The following is a 20,269-nucleotide window of genomic DNA, read 5'->3' as shown; positions in this document are numbered from 1 at the left end:
GGTAGTTAATCTATTCAAACTGTCATGTTGATATGAGCAAACGCTATTGAATAGATAAACTATCGCTAAATGTACCTCAGAAACCGGGGTAACAGTTGAACACAGTTCTTGAAATACTCGTAATGTAGTGTGAACATCTCGTGATCCAAAAATAATCAACTAGGTATCTTTACACCCGAACTACGAGACACAATAAAAACTGTTTGATCAGAGTCGTTTCGAAATCCTGAAACCTGCTGAAGGTCAATATATAGTAGGAGCCGTAGCACCACCGCCCAAGGAAATATGATCAAAACCTTTAAAAACTCTTATATCCGTAAACAAGAGTATGCTTTCATTATTTTTCAACAACGAGAAGCTTCCTAGACCAACGAATTGTCCATTATACATGAGCGCAGCGCCAGAAGATATACCAACAAATTTATCTATATTTAGTATACAGAATAAGTACCCCCATGAACGTGGGATCCATTCATCGCAGTCTACGAAAACAGTGTCAACTTCATAGTCGATAGCTTCTAGCTGACGATGTTGTTTCACATGAACTCGATCAATGAAACCGAAGCCAGCTATTGTGAACGTCCCCTCTGGGTGAATACGGACTCGCCGAGCGATGTACGTGTCTGCAAGTATCGGATGACGGAACTTCAGGGCACCGGCACTCACTGGCAACTGATGCTGTGTATCCATCGCAACCATATCGAATCTAGGGCTATCGGTAATGCGGGGACCGAATGGCGCGTCTGGAACTTCTATAAGATCAAACTGGAAACGTATGTGCATTGCTTCGGTTGTATAGCTGTTGTACCAATCGCGGTACACTACGTGAACTCTTATGCCTTTGCCTCGAACATTAGATTTATCGCGTGATACACCGCCAAGGATTTTTCTGAAAGGATTTGCGGCGGTCAGTACGAGGTTGGGTTGCGCCCACACGCCGCCGCAGAGAGGTTTGTGCCTGTACGATATGGCCACGATGAAGTCCAAGTTGTCGTTGTGTTCTAACCACGAGTATTTGACCTGTTGGCTCACGATCTCCGATGCGTATTGCAGTGTTATCAATAATGTGCATATGCGGAGCCTGAAAATTAACAAACAAATTACAATCTAAGTATATTAATATTATAAAGCTGAATAGTTTGTTTGAACGCGCTTATCTCAGGAACTACTGCTCCGATTTGAAAAATTCTTTCCGTGTTATATAGCCCATTTATCGAGGATGGCTATAGGCTATCATCACGCTACGATTAATAGAAGCAGAGTACCAGTAAAAATTGTTACAGAAACGGGTAAAATTATGACCCATTCTCTCTTATGTTACACAAGCGAAGATGCGCGGGTCAGCTAGTTAACTAAAAAAATGTGAGAATATTTATGAAACGGTCAGGTACCTACATGATTTTAGTTTAATTAGTCAATACAAACATGATTTGGGGCCTTGCCATGTTAGATTTCTCTCCTGGAGAAAGTAGAAAGAAATCTGTCAAAATGTATGGAAGTGATCATCAATGCGAACGAAGTTGTTTGTCACACTTTCATATTCATCTATATCTATCTATACTTATAATAAATCTGTAGAGAGGTCAATTCTGTACATTGAATATATTTAAAAAAAACCAATGGGGGATGTTTAGTAACGGATACTGATACCGAATCTGCAATTTATAATTTTCTTTTCTGTCTGTCTGTCTGTCTGTCTGTCTGTCTGTCTGTCTGTCTGTCTGTCCTCCGTCTGTATGTGTCGCTATCACGTAAAAACTACCGGATAGAATGCACTGAAATTTGGTATATGCATAGAATAAGTAGTGGAGCAATTTCTAGGATACTTTTTATAGCATAAAATTTCAAAGATTTTTAGAAAATTGAAAAAAATACGTAGAAATCGTTTGAACCTGCGTTTCCCTATAGAGACCATAGATGGCGTTACAATCCATTTCACAACATTCGCATAGTTAACGCGGCGCCTGCCGTATCGATACATGTTGTTCGCACCAACCAATAGATGGCGTTATAAACCGCAACAATGCATGTTTTTTCTAATTAATTTATTTTGATGGCTTTATTGTAAAAAAATACCTTTGAAACATGCTATACATTTATAAGATTTTTAAACATAAATGTTGTATGATATATTACACAAAAATGTTGGTTTACGTGGGTCCGGTGCGATCGGGATATCCTAGATGGCAAACCGAGTAATTTCGTTTGTTGTCGTTGTTCGCCGCAACTGACAGATGGCGTTGTTGTTCGAATCACATAATATTTATTTAATATTAACCAAATTAATTCGTTGCATTAAGGAAATAAATTGGATAGCTATGAAACAGACTATGTGGTAAGTTTAAAAAAATAAACAACGGATGATATAAGTATAAAAAATAATTACGGGTTACGCGGTTTCGGACGTATCATCGCAAGTATACATTATTACGCGTCTGAAGAGCTCCGGCGCAGATAGGACCTATAATAATATTCTGAATCCAGACGGGTAAGCAATGGTCAGTCTATTATAAGGTATTATATTTTACACTGTAAACTGCTACGGATACAGACGAGAGCGCAAAAGAAGGTAACCACAGGAAATCAGGCCTGCCTGAGCCTGTGTCACATTGTGTGCCTTTCGGGTCCCTTTCGTAAATAACCATTAGATGACAAAAGAGTTGTTAACATTTTTATGTGTAGGTGTATCGAGTGCTTCGCAATTCGCGTGCTCAAACGAATAAGCAACAGTACGAAATTCACGCGAGCGGAGCCGCACGGGTCAGCTAGTTCATAATATTTCATCATTTACAAAGATCTTTGACAGTCGTTACCAGTAGTCAGAAGCTTTAAAGTCTGCCAACCAATCTTACCGAGGAGAATCGTGTTATAACCCAGGTAACCGTGTTGTGGAGGTCCGATAGACAGTCGCGGCATGTAAAATACTGGTATTTAGCTGCATCTAGTGAGACTGGAAGCCGACTCCAACATAGTTAAAAGAAAGGCTAGACTGACTTAAGTACCGCATACTATGGTTAACTACACTGCTAAGTTTGATCATAGTTTTTAGACGCTCATAGCCAGTTGTGGTCACCGGTCGGTAAACGATCTGTGGGTTAAGCAACCGTTGGATTCAATAGATGGGTGACCGCATAGTGGTACTTGAACTGAGCGTCACCGTGCTTCGGAGGGCACGTAAAAAGTCTGTCCGGGTTGTTGTCAATTAAGATAACAGTCGTTAAGCCATGTCAAAGGCCTTTCGGCTTGAATAACTTTGACACTAGGTTGACTACTGCGAAAAGACTTTTTCCCCGACTTATTATTACTACGATTTACAATTTGTAAGAAACAATTTTACTCACATTTTTATTTGAGTCTGTGGTAGCTGCAGATCGTGTTAATAATATTGTTGTTTAATCATTTATTGTTCTTTATATAAACGAAAATTATGTAAATATGCAAACGACAAAAACGAATAGGAGACATAACTACAGGCAGTTTAAAAAAAAACATGAAAGATCGCGGTTGTCTATAGTACCGGAATTTAAAATTAAGCTAGCTTTGAGTCGGGAGGTCGTGGGTTTCTACATGGAACAATTATTCGTGTTTATATATCCACAAAGAGTTTTTTCATACTTGTTGTACTTTGTGTCCGTTGTATGTATGTTTGTAAAAGTCCCCGCGACACGAGAGCATTATTTGGTGCGGGAGTTGTAAAAAAAAAGTTATTCTTAAGACTTTCTGCCAGTTAATTATCAGGGATTACCCAAAGTAAAATATTTGCAGTAATCTGTAAGAGCACGTTAAGACATATATCTTACTAGTCTCGTCCATTATCGCACAATGAGAGTGAGGGAATAGAGAGTGTACCTGTGTATTGTACACACGACACTATAAACAACGTCTTGTAGCGTTAGCTGATTTCATTGAAATTCTTCGCCGTAGTCGAATGTCGGCTAGAAAGACATTATTTATGTACGTAAATCGTATTATAAATATCAATTTGCAAAATTTGATCTAAGGAGATATATAAACGTACAATGCTAACTAAAAAAGGCTTTGACTGGGCCCCACCAAGGTTTTGAATGACAGTAGAAGAAGTAACTAGGTAAAGTAAGGTATCGCCAAACAACTTGAACATAATTTGCTGTATTAGAAAGTAAACAGAATGTAGACCCTGTGCAGAGAACACTTGGTTGGCTGTTATACCAGTAGGGTGGTCGAAGCTGAAACACCCTCGCCTTTGCGCAAAACTATTGTACCTAAACTGACCTAAAAATCGTTCATTAAGATGTAACGAAATTGTTCAAGTTGTTTGGCGGCACCTATACATACAAAGAAATCACTCTGTATCGCATCACCAAAACATACGATTTGTTGATATAAACATTGAATAAAAATGTGTGTAAACTGAAAACTTGTAAATGTACGATTATATAAACAATAGTTCATGCTCGCCTTGTTCGTCCGCGTGAAATCTATAGGTACTATTACTAGCTGACCCGCGCAACTTCGCTTGCGTCACAGAGAGAACGGGTCATAATTTTCCCCGTTTTTGTAACATTTTTTATTGCTACTCTGCTCCTATTGGTTGTAGCGTGATGATATATAGCCTTCCTCGATAAATGGGCTATCTAACACTGAAAGATTTTTTCAATTCGAACCGGTAGTTCCTCAGATAAGCGCGTTCAAACAAACAAACTCTTCAGCTTTATATTATTAGTATAGATATAAATTTAAAATCATTGTATTCGACAATAAAAGTGAGGTAAGAACGGATTTACATTTCCACTATAAAAGTTAGTATTTTACTAAGTTATTTTATCACAGTAGGTAATGGGATACTTAGTACAAATATTTTGTGAGTTTAGAACTTATTATGATCAAATTTTTTTGTTGACTTTTACCCACATCATTCATTATTAAAATTTTGTTAAAAAAGCAAAAATAAGGATATTTTTTATATTTATTTAGTTGTCTTCTCAACGGCTGCAGCTACTTGGGACATTAATGGGCAACTGGACCTTGAACATGAAGGTCATGAAGGCAAATACAACTATAAACTGAAGCTGCCATCTATTGAGGACTCAAAGGAAGCAGGTGACAATGGCCTCAAGACTGGAAACTCTAAGTTAGTCAGTGTTTACCTAACTTACAATAGGTGCCTTTACACACACACTCTTTCGCACGTTCTTAGGAGCGTACAGGATTACGCACGGGATAGCCTGTGTGTGTAAAGCTGGCTATTGTTATGTAGCGGTAGTTACATACAGCGACATCTAATCACACACGAACAACCACCAACTCGCAGAGTGGCTGACGTCACAAGCCCTGAATCGCACTATCAAAGTTTGCACTGCAATTCACTATAATAATATGTACAAGTTCCCGGCTACAACAATTGGGCAGCCTAGGCCCACCAGGCATGATCACCTCGCCAGGTCGGAGGATACTCCCTTTGTGTTGGAGGAACATGATCACCTCGTTCCTCCACAGTTATGTTAAATCCCTGCCTTTATTGCTCTCATTGATATTCGTATAACTCACTCCCTTCCCTTATTCCGAGAGAAGACACTTAGCCAGCAATAGTAATGGGTATCATTTATTTATTTACAGGGCCAGACATAAAGGAACACACAACAAAAAGTCCGGCCGAATCCACGGCACAGAGTTAAAGAATGGAAACCTTCGAGACGACATGAACGACATGTGGACAAAATTGAACGAAACTATGACGAAACTAAACGAAGGCATGGGCAAATTACAACAAAATATCGATACTATAGTAAAAAAAGAATCAGCTGTGCAAATATTCCCGAACGGAACCGCCATTTTTCACGGCAACAGTTACCCTGCAATGTGTCAAAACGCTTTGAACCTAACTTCAGGGTTAGTGAACTCGTATGTAAAAATACCAGCGCTGCCAATGCTGCCAACACATAAAGTAAAAGACGATATGAAGATAGTCCTATTTACTAACAACTTATTAAACCATACGTCAAGATTACTACGACATACCGCTGAAAAAGCCGAAGAGTACTCATGGAGTAAACTAATTAATCACATAGCAAAAGAATATGAGCATAAATTCTCGGAATTTCTCAGAGAATCGCGCCATCAGGAAATAAAGACGCGACTTGGAACTCAAAAATTCATTTTGAATTCGATTGACGTGTCTAATAGAATCGTCATGAGATTATTCGGGTATGTGATGAATGAAATGCAAAACAAAGATCAGTTGAGATTCAGTCGGACTCCTAACATTTTGAATGATAGAATAGAAAAAGGTGCCGACTGGGGTTACAGACACGCTTGTTCAGAACTATACATTTGTAGAAGTCGTAATAGTTTCACTAACTATTTAACTGATGTTTTGACAGTTCTTTTAAGTGTTGACAACGTGAAATTTAAGCAAGCATTCGATTCTTTCACCGAAGCGGGAAAACATGTTGACTTGTCAAAGAAATTTGGTCCGAAAATCGACAAATCTGTGAAAAAATACATCGACGACGTCGAAAGGGAAGATGTACAAACGCAAAGAGCTAGAACTATGATATTAAAAAACATTATCGCGTATAGAAACATGCCTTTGACGTTGTTCCACGATAGTACTCCCGAACAGAGCAAACTCAGAGAGACATTGACATTTTTAGAAATCTTAGACAAGATGGATGAAAAAATTAAGGCTGATAAGCACCACATAAGGGAATGGGAAGCCATTAAAATGCAACTACATAACTGGTCGAGAGGAGAGTACGTCAATATTCAAGATACGATGACGAAACTGGTACAACAAGTAAAGGAAGCGATCGACCAATTGGACAAGAAGGCTTTAGTGAATATAAATAAAGACGGTTATTATAATTATATCACTCAAAGCGTGACTGCAAAGAGAGTTACTACATATGTAAACTTAGAATAGAATTAAAAATATCTTAATAATAAAACAGACTTTAAAGAAAAATTACATTTTATTCGTTACGATACAAACATAACATATCTAGGTGTCTGCCTCCTTGGCGCAGTGGTTCAGGTACTATATATAGTACTTATTATTCTGTGGTTTAGGTCACCACGCTAATACCACCCAATACCATTGCGTCGGGAGGTCGTGGGTTCGATTCCTACACGGAACAATTATTTGTGCGATCCACAAACAATTGTTTCGGGTATGTCACTCACGAGGCGACGGTGTGGCAACGTGACATTTTAATACTAACTGCTTGGATGCGTAGCCAGCGGCGCCGCCATGGCGTCCTAGCGAGGTAGGGCTCTTATGGGATGATAGCCTACCTAATATACCTACTAACTGTGAAAGTAGCTCTGTCTGTCTGTCTGTCTGTTACTCAATCACGCCTAAACTACTGAACCAATTTGCATGAAATTTGGTATGGAGATATTTTGATACCCGAGAAAGGGCATAGGCTACATTTGACCCCGGGAAAATGACGCATTTCCATGGGAAAATACAGATGGCGGACGAAGTCGCGGGTAAAAGCTAGTACTTGTGGAGGAACGAGGTGATCGTGTTCCTCCAACACAAAGGGAGGATCCTCCGACCAGGCGAGGTGATCATGCCTGGTGGGCCTAGGCTGTCCGACTGTTGTAGTCGGGAACTTGTATATATAGTCAGTTGCAGTGCAATCTTCGATAGCGCGATCTAGGACTTGTGACGTCAGTCACACTGCGCGTGGTGGTTGGTTGCGCGCTGGTCCCAGTAGATTTCGCTGTATGTAGCGAGCCGCTACATCACTCCCCCTCAGACCGTAGGTCGATCTTCTCTTCATGTCAGACAGTCTCTCCAGTGCCTGCCATTGATGAGTTCCAGTGAGTCGGAACTCGAATTCCGCTAGTCCCAGTAAGTCGGAACTGTATGCCGCTAGTCCCAGTGAGTCGGAACTGTATGCCGCTAACTCCAGTGAGTCGGAGAGGTGCGGTGTGCGGTGTGCGGTGTGCGGTGAAGTGTCCCCAGTGAGTCGGGGCGAGGTGCTTGTTGTCTGCGGTGAGTCGAGACGAAGCGTTGCGGTGCCCTGGGTGCGTCAGAGTAGCGTGACGATGATGCCCAGGTTGGATGCCGCTGAGGCCGTAGGGTATGCCAGTCATGTGCGTGAGCGACATGTTCGTGGAGTGCCCTGGTGTGGCCGAAGATGCTGGCTGGAGTTGTACGACTGCTGCTGTAGGAGTGAGGAGTGATGAGGGTGCGAAGGTTTGCTGCTGCTGGTCTGATCTTCGTGAAGGCTGCTTCCAATCACGTCGGGGTCACCACTGTGGAGGAACGAGGTGATCGTGTTCCTCCAACCAAAGGGAGGATCCTCCGACCAGGCGAGGTGATCATGCCTGGTGGGCCTAGGCTGCCCGACTGTTGTAGTCGGGAACTTGTATATATAGTCAGTTGCAGTGCAAACTTCGATAGCACGATCTAGGACTTGTGACGTCAGTCACACTGCGCGTGGTGGTTGGTTGCTCGCTGGTCCCAGTAGATGTCGCTGTATGTAGCGAGCCGCTACATCACTCCCCCTAAGACCGTAGGTCGATCTTCTCTTCATGTCAGTCAGTCTCTCCAGTGCCATGCATTGAAGAGTTCCAGTGAGTCGGAACTGTATGCCGCTAGTCCCAGTGAGTCGCTGTATGTAGCGAGCCGCTACATACTTAATCAATATAGAGGTAATTTTGGGACGTATGTAGCTTTTAGTACCTCGCAGCGGTTTGCGGCTTTATTCAGACACACAAAGTTATTTAGCGCGTGTTTCAGAATATTTTATGTACTACAGTATCGATAAAAATATAATTTAAAATTGTCGTAAAACTTTATTGTTTTGTTTATTTATTTTTCAACGCGCCATGTGTAATGTATTATTATATACAAATATTCTGTAAGTAGGCTTCTTTTACTCTTTCTGAATGCTCATCTACGAAACTGCTTGCCTCTGTGGCGCGGTCGGTAGTATATGCAACTGCCGTGCAAGAGGTCTCGGGTTCGAATCCTGGGCCGGGCCAAAAAGTCATTTCTGAGATTTTCTGTTAAGAATTTCTTAGAGATTGCCGGAGTTGGGAAGTTGAGGTTGAAGACCTCCGTGCCTCGGAGAGCACGTAAAGACGTCGGTCCTGCCCCTGACCTCACACTGGTCGTGTCGGTTATCCGTCCCACCGGACTATGAGAGTGATGGAATAGAGAGTGTACCTGTGTATTGTGCACACACTTGGACACTATACACAAAGTCCTGCACAGATGGCCAGTTTCAATGAAACTAACCGCCGTATCTAGCCGAATATCAGCTAGGAGACATTATTATTATTTTTGTGTATAAGCTTAAGTGACGATAAGTAATACGAGAAAAAAAATGATTTCTAAGTAAAATGTTACTTTATTCGCAACACGAAATACATAGGACCACATCATCTACATAAGTGAACAAGTTACGATTTTTTTAGCATATATCAAAAACTACTCGTCAAATCAGGATTAAATTTAAATTATAATACATAGAGAGCCACAGCTTTAAGCTAAATAAATGGCCAGCAAAGCAGTTCTATCCAATAAAAAGTTATAAGGTAACAACAAATGTGTATGTATGGATTTGAAAGCAGGGGAAGTTTGTAAGGATCGTACTAAGTGGCGTTATTTGGTCTCTGCCTACCTCTATGAGGGAAAAGCGAGAATTTATGTTCAAAACTTAAAAGGCAGTGTTTCATGTGGGCACCACGCCACTACCATTGCGTCGGGAGATGGTGTGTTCGATTCCCACACGAAACAATCATATTATTGCGCTACACAAATAGTTGGTTTCGGGTCTGGTTGTACTTTGTGTCTGTTGTTTGTAAAAGTCCCCACGGCAAGCAATTCTTAGTGCGTTGTCTTTTTTAGAAGAAAGAAATAAATGCTAATAATATTTTGTAGGTATAATTTCATCAGCGAACACACTATCATGGAACATAAAGGCTCATGTCGACTTGCTTTCCACGCAGTCGGTAAAGCCGGCTCTAGTCCCGACGGCTTTACGAGGACTCGTTCAACACCCAGGAGTTCGAGCTGATAGCATCCGAGATGAATTCAGACAACTGTTTATGGGCACTTTCGCGAGGTAAGTTAGTTACCCAAGTGGTTAATAATAAAATAGTCAACCAACTATGTTGGAGTCGGCTTCCAGTCTCACCAGCTGAATACCAGTATTTTACATGGAGCGACTGCCTACCAAACCTCCACAACACAATTACCTGGGCTATTACTGATTAAAATCCTCAGTCTGGTCTGGCCTTTCTTCCATCTTTATTGAAATTGGCTTCCAATCTCAGCGGATACAGCTGAATATCTGTATTTTACATGGAGCGACTGCCTACCAAACCTCCACAACACAATTACCACGGTTATAACACGATACCCCTTGGTAAGACTCTTAAGCGTCTGACTACTGGAAACGACTGTCAAAGATCTGTATACGACTGCTGGTCACGATGTCTTTATGGTTGTGAGTCTACCATCAAGGGTGGGTTTAGGAACTTTAGCATGCAAGGTTTTATTCCAACGACCAGTAGGATGCCATGTCTATGTCTTTCGTATTTATAACTCTTTTGCACAACAACTTGTTGCTATATTAAGACGCGAACTTTCCTTAAATTTTAATATGTTTTAACGTTTTTCAGTACAACGGCAAATTCATACTACTATTCAACTAAACATACAACAAAATACGAGCGAGGAACAACTAAACGTACTCCAGAACCAGTAACAAGAAATGAAACATTACGAAAAAAGACAGATTTGAGTACACAAAAAGATCCTGTACAATTAATGAAAATGTTCTCAAATACTCTCACCGAATACGTTGAATCGTTAAAAAAGCGAATGGCTGAAAGTAAACGTAATTTGTCTAAGGTCCAATGGAGCCAACATCTAAACAACGAAACAGAGAAAACATTACACTGGCTGAATAATTTAGGAAAACAAATAAACCAAACGTTTTATTACGATCTTTTTAAAATAGAAAACCGTACTATTGGTAGGTCGAGAGCAGCTCTACGTGAAAATAATTTCGATTATATTTGGACGAGATCTACAAAAGTAAAACAAGTCCCTGCAATAAATACCTTTGCTAAAGACATACTGAATCGTACTTTGGAATCATTTCGGGATCTTCAGAACAGAATAACTGAATACAAATGGAAAAGATATGTTCATCGCGTGTCTAAAAATTATGAAGAAAAATTCAATGAATTTCTTAAAGACATGAATAAACGTTCGTTAAAAACTAATTACGGCGCTCAAAAAGCCGTTTTAAACGCTATCGATGAGTCCAATCGTATTGTAAATAGATTATTTAATTATATTGTACTTAAAATAGGGGAAGAAGATGTTTTACGTAGCAGTCGTTCACCAAATATACTGTTTCAAGAAATGGACAAAATAGCAAATTGGAGTCTTGATCAAGCCTGTTCTCAGTTACACGTCTGCCGATCTAGAAACGGTTTTATACAATTCATCATTCAATATATGACAAACATATTAATGGCTGAAGGAAAACAATTCGACATAGCGTTCGATTCATTAACGGAAGCTGGTAAATTTGTTCAGATACGCGACAGCGAAATAGAAACTAAATTGCAAGATAAGATTTTTTACATAGAGACTTTAGATCGGATGTCTCAAAGGGCTCGGTTTCAAATAGTGAGGAACATTTTGATTAAAAGAAACCAGCCCTTGGTATTAGCTGAAGGCCGGGATCCTAACGAATACGGTATTAGGGCTACTATAGCGTTTTTAGAAATGGCTAATACTTTAGATGAAAAAGTACTAGCTCATACAGGGAATTTAGATGAATGGAACGTTTTAAAGCAGAAGTCTTACGACTGGGCGACTGGCAAAGAGAGCATGATTCAAAGTACAATGAACAGGTTTGTGAAACATGTTGCCGAAGTTTTTAATAATTTAGATGAGGATAGTTTTAATATTATGAGAAATAATTGTAGGGTACTTTTCTCTCCTTACTAATATATTGTTGTTGACTTCAAGATGGAGTCTTGTATTGTTTTATTTTTAGTAAGTACCCCCCTTTTTTTCAATGACCGAAGCATAAATTAGAGTAATTTTATATCTCAGGAAATCGCGCGCATGGTCTTGTGATTCCAAAATAGACTGAGCTTGTACTGTTGCCAGACAACTGATTTACGTACTTATATACATCTAAGTACATGAATAAAATATTCTCGTGGTCATCACACAAATATGTGTAAAGAGTGGGATTCGAATCCAACACACGCAGGCCCGGCAATCACGTTCACCATTGCGCTACAGGTACGTACATTTTTTTTCTATCTCCAGTTATTTTCTTTTATTTCATTCTTTTTTGCTGCAGTAGGACCATTTTGGGGGAATTTCGAGCTGTTGTAAAAATATCTGTTCCGTGTGGGGATCGAACCCACGACCTTTCAACATACACATACATGCGACTTAATGAGTTATACCTTCTACAAGTGTTGAGAAGACGATTGTCTAAACTCTTTGTATTACTTTCCAACAAAAATGCTCGAAGCTTATCAAAATCATTTTGACGATTTAATCTCAAATAACACTCTATCTGTAATCTTAGTTCGAACATTGAATAAGTAAAGTAAAACAAAATTTTTACAAAATATTATTAAGTATTCCTTTGCTTTAATAATACAATACAATTTCTCATGACAGATTCATAAGATTTCTCATCTAAATTTTGTATCACATCAACAATGTGGTTTATAAATTTAGTCATAGTGCTTTGAATGTCCGTATCTTTTCCCAGCGCCCAGTCGTGTGACCTCTGTTTCAGAACGTTCCATTGTCTGACATTTGCACTATTGGCGGGAACTTTTTCGTCCAAAGTATTAGCAATTTCTATAAAAGCAAGCGTTGATTTCACAAACGGATCGTCTAAATTCTTCCCCGAATTTAAAACTAACGGTTGATTTCTTTTAATCAACATATTTTTCACGATTTGAAACCCCGCTCTTTGTATTCTCCGTTCAGTGGATTCTAACCTCAAAATTTGTTTCTGCAATTCTTTGTCAACGTCTGGATCACGTAAAGTGACACTTTTGCCTGCTTCCGTTATAGAATCGATCGCTTGGTTAAATTTTTCATTATGCGTAATTAGTATATTCGTCATATAGTCAATAACGAATTGAATAAAACCATTTTTAGTTCTACAAACACTTAATTGAGAACATGCTTGTTCAAAACCCCAGTTTGACACTTTATTTATTTCGTTCAACAGAACATTCGGTGAACGACTGTTTCGTAATACATCTTCCTCCTCCATTTTAAGTACAACATAATTAAATAACCTATTTACAATACGATTGGACTCATCGACAGCGTTTAAAACGACTTTTTGAGCGCCATAATTAGTTTTAATCGTATGCCTACTAATATCTTTAAGAAATTCATTGAATTTTTCTTCATAAATTTTAGAGGCGCGTCGGACTCGCTTCTTCATTTTGTATTCAGTTACTTTGTTTTCAGCGTCGTGGAATAAAAGCATAGTATGTTTCATTATGTCTTTAGTAAACGCATTTATCGCGGGAATATCTTTTACTTTAGCCGGCCGCGTCCAGTTGTTGAAATTGACATGGATTTTTTCAACATGGTCGCGCAAATTCATTTTCAGTCGTTTGGTAGTTTTAGGTACTTCAGTAAGATTGAAATGTAAAGAGTTTCTCATTCTTGTTTCGAAGTTATTTAGCCAGTTTAATGTGTTGTCAACTTCTTTGTTGAGACTTTGACTCCATTGTAATATAGAACCGTTTTTCTTATATTCTCCCATTCGATATTTTAAAGACACGACATAATCGCCGAAAGTATCAGAAAATTCTTTCAATAATTGTAAAGGATTTGCTTCGGAGTTGATTTTGAGAGTAAATTCAGTTTTTTTTCTAGATGTGTCATTACCTCTCATTAGTATAAGAAATTTAGTTGTAGTGCCTTGCTCATATTTAGTTGTGCGTTGTGTTGGTGAGTAATATATGTTGGCTGTTGGCCTGTGAACATAAACATTGCACTAATGGTATACATGCGAAAGTTTGTGACGGTTGACTTGACGAAAAAATTACGTACAAATGATTTTTCGATGAATTGGTATAGTACAGACATACGCTTAACATGACATTACCTTGTTAATTTCACATCCATAAATTGTGTGGATGACAAGGCAAGTTTGTAAAAAAGAGTCAGGATCGTAGCAAATGGCTATTGTAAAGTATGGTTAGTGGTCAACCCAGTCTCAAAGTTGTTCAAGCCGCAGGGCCTTTGACATGGCTTGACGACTATCTTAACTGACAACAACCAGGACCGACATTTTACGTGCCCTCCGAAGCACGGAGACGCCCAGTTCAAATACCACGGCCATCCATCTATGAAATAGACGCGCCAATGTTTGCTTAACCCACAGATCGTTTACCGACGCGTGAGCGCAACTGGCTATGGGCGTCTCCGGGGGTAAGTGGGAGATGGACTGGTTGTATCACTTGACTATTCACGACGCCATCTATGAAATGAAGCGCCCATAGCCAGTTGCGCTCACCGGTCGGTAAACGATCTGTGGGTTAAGTAACCATTGGCGCGGCCGTTCCATAGATGGGTGACCGTATAGTAGTAATTGAACTGGGCGTCTCCGTGCTTCGGAGGGCACGTAAAAAGTCGGTCCCGGCTCGGGCGGCTTGAACAACTTTGACACTAGGTTGACCACTAACCATACGTCAAACAAACAAACTCAACATTACTTACTTAACAAAGAAGTCACCGGTCTCCGCGGTGTCGCTACTGTCTGATGTCGTCTCATCGCTAGAACTGAGCCCGTTGTGGTACTTCACCGACGTAGGAGCTAGGTCTAAACGCGCGTAGTTCAAACTGGCTGTGTTCACTGACGAAATTATATCTGTAATGAAAACCACCAGATATTGTCCCTACCGTTAAGAATGTACCAGCTTTAGATATAGAAGGTGACGTGTTTATTTTAGAAACTTTTGTATTTGACTATTGCTGCAATCAATATTTTTCTTTTTTTTTTAACTTATTGCTGATCCTTACTTAACATAAATGAATTATTGATGAAGTTTGCCTCTGTAGCGCTGTCGGTAGTTTATCCAACTGGTGATCTAGAAAAAGGTCTCAGGTTCGATTCCCGCAACGGGCAAGATAGTATCGGGGTTTCTTATTTATATTAGAACACTAGCTGACCCGCGCAACTTCGCTTGCGTCACATAAGAGAGAATGGGTCATAATTTTCCCCGCTTTTGTAATATTTTTCGTTGCTACTCCTCTCCTAATGGCCATAGCGTGATGTTATATAGCCTAAAGCCTTCCTCGATAGATGGTCTATCTAACACTGAAATAATTTTTCAAATCGGACCAGTAGTTCCTGAGATTAACGCGTTCAAACAAACAAACAAACAAACAATCAAACAAACAAACTCTTCAGCTTTATAATATTAGTATAGATTCGCCCGTGATTTTGTCCGCGTAAAATGATTTTAAAATGTAAAAAGTATTCTGTCTTAATCTAGGTTTTAAGTTAACAGTGTACCAAATTTTATTCAGATACGTCCAGTAGTTTTTTCATGAAAAAGTAAAAAATGAAACTTTTTTGTTAATGGCGTAACATGTAACTACACAGTATGAACGCCAGCTCCATACGTTGGCCCCAACGCTCGCCCCAACATTGGGACCAATGCCATTTTCTAGATCCACACGTTGGACGAATAGCGTTGAGGCGATAAGTTTGAATGAGATAAGTTCCGTTACTAGTCAAATAATATAACAACTTACACAAAATCTTTATAAAACAAAACATCACACATTTCGCCACCAGAACCAAGACGAATTCACGAAATAAAACTAAATTTTATTACTTTTCTATAATCAATTCAATATTTTGCTTCATAAAAGTTCACATATCGTATAACTATACTACGGGCCATTACAAACGTAAACTACGTCATATATTATCTTCTCGTATAAACATTCACAACTAAGAGTTCAATATATAGTCACTAGATGGCGTTACTGTGCACTCTTGCTAGTTCCATGTGCTGCCAATAGATGGCGCATTTCTTAATGTTTCCTTAAAGTTCCTTTTCGGTATCATTTTGTTGTCTTATGAATACATCGTAAGTGCTTATTCAAATTGGATTTGTTGGAAAATGTCTGAAAAATAAAAAGGAGCAATTAATTTTATTATACTTTTTAAACTTTTCAATCAGAGAAGCTTAGCTTGTGCGTGTAAGATTTTCATCATGAATGTGACTGACCGACAAAGTCATATTTAAAATTCAGTTTTGTAGATTAGCTTGATTAAATATACAAATGAATCACTGCCTTGTTAGGTACCACTAAATTTAAATCAGAATCCCCTGTCGTATTTGTCTGTTCGTGATAAACTTGAAACTGCGGAACACACATGAACATTTTCATGCGTGACGAAAAGACGCGTATTGTTTAAGTGATCGCTGTTTAAGTATTGAATTCCAGGTCGTTTCAATGTAGCATTTTTTTTTAGTTTTATTGTTATTAATTAATTATTACCTTTTGACAGAGCGTGCACTGTATAAGAACTCCATTGTGTGTTGTTACATGTTGTTGAAAAGTCCTTGAGTTGTTGAAAATTTTGTCACATTGCTTGCATTTTAACCTGAAAATATTTATACACACATCTATACTAATATTATAAAGCTGAAGAGTTTGTTTGAACGCGCTAATCTCAAGAACTACTGGTCCGATTTGAAAAATTATTTCAGTGTTAGATAGTCCATTTATTGAGGAAGGCTATAGGCTATATATCATCACGCTACGGCCAATAGGAGCAGAGTACCAATAAAAAATGTTATAAAAACGAGGGAAATTTTGACCAATTCTCTCTTATGTGACGCAAGCGAAGTCGCGCGGGTCAGCTAGTCAGCTATACAAGTTTAGATTTCATGGTTTCAGTAGTATTTGCGTGAAAGAGTAACAAACATCCATATATACGCACAAACTTTCGCATTTATAATATTAGTAAGGTCATTCATTCATTCATATCGTATGGTTAGTGGTCAACCTAGTGTCAAAGTTGTTCAAGCCGCCTGAAGACCTTTGACGTGGCTTAACGACTGTTATGTTAGTAGACAACAACCGGGACTGACTTTTTACGTGCCCTCCGAAGCACGGAGACGTCCAGCTCAAATACCACTATCACCTATCTATAGAATGACCGCGCCAACGGTTGCTTCCCCCCAGATCTATGTCAGACCGATGAGCGCAACTGGCTATGGGCCGCCTATTAGTAAGGTAGGTAGATACTTACATAATATTTCTCTCTCTCAAATGCCTGACTGACTCATTGAGATGCCTGTTCAGGCTCTTAGCGGTCTTATAATAAGTGTTGCACTCAACGCAGTAGTGAGTGCTCTCAGTGCGGTGAACTGATGAGTGCGCTCTCAAGTTTGAGTGCGTCGTGAACGAGCGCTCACATTGAGTGCAGGAGAAGGGCTTCTGACCTGTGTGAGACCTGCGAAATGTCAAATAGTATCAAAAGTACTATATTCAAAAAGCTCACCCCTGGTTTCTGAGGTAAATTTAGCGTTAATAGTAATAGCGTTTAAACTCATATAAAAAAACGCTATTGAATAGATAAACTACCGCTAAATGTACCTTAGAAACCCGGGGCCAGTCAACTCATAAAGTGAGGTTAGAAATATGAAAATTCCGGTCGAATGCGATTTGGACTAGCACGCGAAAGGTTTCGTGCCATTATTTGTAAAAACAGCAATAAAATCTTTGGGACCACCCTTTAATATCTACTTATTACACTTTTACAAGTCCCCAACCCGCACTTGGCCAGCGTGGTGGACTCAAGGCCTAACCCCTCCCTCATTACGGGAGGAGACCCTTGCCCAGCAGTGGGAAATAAATGGGTTAATTTTTTTTTTTTTATTTACCTTTTACGGGTCATGAGAGACTATGAAATGACAGCGAAGTCTTAGTAATAGGGATCCCGTTTTACTTATTGGAAACGGAACTTGAAATATAGAGACGGCTTGAAAATACGAATTGAAAACGTCATCTTTTTATGAAGTTGGTTAAAATAAAGATATTTAAGCTAATATTTACCTGATATGCACGTCCAATCTCTGCTTAGTTGTAAACTTTCTGTCACAATGTTCACAAGTATATTGTAATTTTACATTGTGTATTCTTAAATGTATCTTTAAGGAGTGTTCGTCACTGAAACAAATGATAAAACTACATACATACATAGGCAGAGGTGTATTTCATACATCCGCGTTGTGTGTGGGCGCAAACACATTAATCGGGCGCACTAAAACTAATCTCCCCCCCCCCCACACAAACCTCACTAAAATATGTCGACAAAAACATAGTGCCGTGAGTACTTTCTGATTTGTCGAGTATAGCCGACCGTGGCGATCAAAGGTTTAACAACAATTAATCAGCAAACCCCCCCCCCTCTGAATTACCCCCTCTTTCAATTATTCCCCTTCCCTATTAATTACCTCCCACCCTAACTTAATGCAAAATCATCACTCACGTATAAAGTCTACGACACACAAGACACACGGTGTGTCGCACACTAGTCCCACACTTGTCTCTGTGTGACACACAGTTGCTCCACTTGTTGAACGTGGCGGCACACAGCGAGCACGACAACACACGTCTGTGTGACAGTGTGTGTTGAGATAGCACGCCTTGGGAACTGAAGTGCAGGCCGCATAGTGGGCATTTGATATGACCGGAAGCCTGAAAAATTAAACATAAATATTAGGTCGGGGAGAAAGTCTTTTCGCATTATAGTATGTATGAACTTGTAATAAAATCTTTTCTCTACACAAAAAAGCTCGATATTTAGGTACCTCACAAGCTCACTGAAAGAAACCTAATGAACTGTGTACTCATTTGTGATTCTTGAAGCCAATGAGATTTTATTATAAGTTCATACATACTATAAAGAATTTTTCAAATCAGACCAGTAGTTCCTGAGATTAGAGTGTTCAAACTATAAACTCTTCAGCTTTATAATATTAGTATAGATATAAATACAAACCTCAGTATGCTTAATTTTGTGCTGTTCAAATACATCACTCGTCAGAAAGCCAACACCACAATCGTTACATTGATACCTCATATGTTTATATTTCAATCTTTTCATTTCAATCTGTTTCATTTGCTCGTCTAAATTTAAGTATTTCATTTCAAATTTCAGTTCCTCCAGTTTCAATTTTAGTTTTTTACTTTTTGTGTATTTAAGAGGTTTTATATTCTTTTTTAATGTTTCAATTTCAGTATTATTGAATTTTGGTGTATTTATGTTAAGTTGTTCTAATTTTGTGTCTTCGTCAATGAAATCAATTGATCTTACTAAAATTTCGTTAAATTTTAATTCATTTTCTGAATCAATTTCTTTTGAAATTTTCATTGTGGTGTTATTAATATTATCTGTATTTAAAATATGTATTGTAGTATTACATTTTTCTTCATATCCTGTGGGTAGAATATCTATATTTGTTAAAGAAGTAATTGATAAACTACTTCTAAGTTTTTGGTGTTCTAACAATTCCATTTTCTGTAAAATTTATAAAAAAAAAATTTATGTAAGATTCCATACTACTATTATCTATTTATCTATACCATAAAAAAGAACTTGAGCGCAATAGACATCTTTAATTTATACTTTAGAAATTACTTACTTACCGTATTTTCAGAGTTTAGTATTTGGTGGGATTTATTAGCGAGTGCTATTAAATCTTTAGTCTTTTTTAAAGTACGTTTACACCACATACATAGCCACAGGTCCGTAATAACCTGAAATAATAAGTTAATTCCTTTCAAGTTGCTCCGTAAGTTACGATGAATAAATGAAAACAAATTGCACACTCACTTTCGGTCCAATACATTGAATGAAAACATCAATGTAATCAAACGAATAAGTAATATTGTCATCTTGATTGCTAGATAAACAAATACGACACAGTTTATTATCACTGGATGGCATTTTAATGTATTATTTTTGAAGAAAAATACGATTGATTGTCGTAAGACAATGTTTGTTTTGATCGAGACCGGAAACAGAACAGCTGTGTTTATTTTTCTAAACACAACTACCTACCACAGATATCAACCAGAGAACGAATAGCATACTCCCACTCTCGTTAGTCTTAAGAAATTATTAGTTTTAGGAAAATGTTCTTACTGATGTAGACAGCGTGTCATCGCATCATCGTCATCATTGACATGGTTTCGTTAATCGCTGTAGAATAGGTAGATAGAGCCGAA

General features: G+C 38.7%; 3 protein-coding genes across 3 annotated transcripts; 2 read left to right on the top strand and 1 right to left on the bottom strand.

Annotated features, from left to right (window-relative positions):
* The first annotated feature begins 4,784 nt into the window (after positions 1-4,784).
* LOC142985542 (uncharacterized) lies at positions 4,785-6,921 on the top strand. The gene is made up of 3 exons (XM_076133775.1): positions 4,785-4,840; positions 4,954-5,110; positions 5,596-6,921. The coding sequence occupies exons 1-3, from the start codon at positions 4,816-4,818 to the stop codon at positions 6,899-6,901; spliced, it is 1,488 nt and encodes a 495-aa protein (XP_075989890.1). The 5' UTR covers positions 4,785-4,815; the 3' UTR covers positions 6,902-6,921.
* A 1,874-nt stretch (positions 6,922-8,795) lies between these two features.
* LOC142985531 (uncharacterized) lies at positions 8,796-11,991 on the top strand. Its single transcript, XM_076133754.1, has 3 exons — positions 8,796-8,852; positions 9,878-10,061; positions 10,621-11,991. Exons 1-3 carry the CDS (start codon positions 8,828-8,830, stop codon positions 11,963-11,965), a joined length of 1,554 nt encoding a protein of 517 aa, XP_075989869.1. The 5' UTR covers positions 8,796-8,827; the 3' UTR covers positions 11,966-11,991.
* Positions 11,992-12,622: 631 nt separating this feature from the next.
* On the bottom strand, positions 12,623-20,075 carry LOC142985626 (uncharacterized). The gene is made up of 10 exons (XM_076133910.1): positions 19,875-20,075; positions 19,688-19,798; positions 19,041-19,559; positions 18,528-18,736; positions 18,092-18,205; positions 17,286-17,489; positions 16,529-16,634; positions 15,773-16,150; positions 14,732-14,882; positions 12,623-13,986 (listed from the first exon to the last, which is right to left on the bottom strand). The coding sequence occupies exons 1-8, from the start codon at positions 19,986-19,988 to the stop codon at positions 16,088-16,090; spliced, it is 1,440 nt and encodes a 479-aa protein (XP_075990025.1). The 5' UTR covers positions 19,989-20,075; the 3' UTR covers positions 12,623-13,986; positions 14,732-14,882; positions 15,773-16,087.
* Between the last annotated feature and the right edge of the window lie 194 nt (positions 20,076-20,269).

Source organism: Anticarsia gemmatalis, chromosome 30, assembly GCF_050436995.1.
Source record: "Anticarsia gemmatalis isolate Benzon Research Colony breed Stoneville strain chromosome 30, ilAntGemm2 primary, whole genome shotgun sequence".
NCBI classification, from domain to species: Eukaryota; Metazoa; Arthropoda; class Insecta; order Lepidoptera; family Erebidae; genus Anticarsia; species Anticarsia gemmatalis.
Note: the sequence above shows the minus strand (reverse complement) of the source record. Positions and strands in the feature narration are given on the sequence as shown.